The sequence below is a fragment of the Callospermophilus lateralis genome, chromosome 1 (genome assembly GCF_048772815.1).
Source record: "Callospermophilus lateralis isolate mCalLat2 chromosome 1, mCalLat2.hap1, whole genome shotgun sequence".
NCBI classification, from domain to species: domain Eukaryota; kingdom Metazoa; phylum Chordata; class Mammalia; order Rodentia; family Sciuridae; genus Callospermophilus; species Callospermophilus lateralis.
Window position 1 is genome coordinate 218,655,458 of NC_135305.1, and position 1,053 is coordinate 218,656,510.

Below are 1,053 nucleotides of genomic sequence, written 5' to 3' on the forward strand. Positions count from 1 at the left end.
AACAGAGCCTGGCACTGGACATTGAAACACAACATTTGCCTGACAGGCCACACTGTCCCTCTACTTCTCAGGTCAGTCATTCCTTAAGGATCAGAGGCTGCTCTGCTGAGGAGTCTCCCCAGGGCCCCCTTCACATCCTTGTTCCTCAGGCTGTAGATGAAGGGGTTCAGCATGGGGGTGACCACAGTGTACATCACTGAGGCAACTGTGCTTCCCTGTGGAGAATGGGTCACAGCAGAGCTGAGGTAAACCCCAAGTGCTGTTCCATAGAACAAGGAGACCACACAGAGGTGGGACCCACAGGTGGAGAAGGCTTTGTACTTGCTCTCAATGGAGGACATTCTGATTAAGGAGGAGACAATCTGAGAGTAAGAGAAGAGGATCCCTGTCATAGGAATCATGCCCAGCAAAGCAGTTGACACATACAAAAAGATGATATTGATGAGGGCATCTGAGCCGGCCACCTTGAGAAGCTGAGCCACTTCACAGAAGAAATGTGGGATTTCAGTGCCTGTGGAGAAGGCCAGTCGATTCAGCAGTAGAATATGAATCAGGGAGACCCAGAACATGATGAGCCAAGACATCAGAACCAGGAGGACACAGAGCCGAGGGTTCATGATGACTGTGTAGTTCAGGGGATGGCAGATGGCCACAAAGCGGTCATAGGCCATCACCGTCAGCAGAAAATTATCCACTCCAAGAAACATAAGGAAAAAATACACTTGAGTCAGGCACTCTGTGTAGGAGATGTCATTGCTGTGTGCCTGGATGTTCACCAGCATCTTAGGGACCGTGGTGGAGATGAAGCAGATGTCAGCCAAGGACAGGTTGGAGAGGAAGAAGTACATGGGGGTGTGGAGGTGGGAGTCAGAGCTGACAGCCAGGATGATGAGCAGGTTCCCAAGCACTGTGACCAGGTACATGGACAGGAAAATCCCAAAGAGGACAGGCTGCAGTTCGGGATCATCTGAGAGGCCCAGGAGGAGGAATTGTGACAGGACTGTATGGTTCTCAGCTTCCATGTTGCTGGTCTATCTCTTACAGAAGCAGGTA

The 1,053-nt window shown here is 50.9% G+C and overlaps 1 protein-coding gene across 1 annotated transcript; it reads right to left on the reverse strand.

Moving 5' to 3' along the window:
• Positions 1-83: 83 nt before the first annotated feature.
• Positions 84-1,022, reverse strand: LOC143410907 (olfactory receptor 7D4-like). The gene has a single exon (XM_076871713.2). It carries the CDS (start codon positions 1,020-1,022, stop codon positions 84-86), a length of 939 nt encoding a protein of 312 aa, XP_076727828.2.
• Positions 1,023-1,053: the final 31 nt, after the last annotated feature.

Excerpts from the sequence above, each read along its gene's own strand:
- LOC143410907 (XM_076871713.2), bottom strand. The coding sequence starts at position 1,022 with ATGGAAGCTGAGAACCATACAGTCCTGTCACAATTCCTCCTCCTGGGC.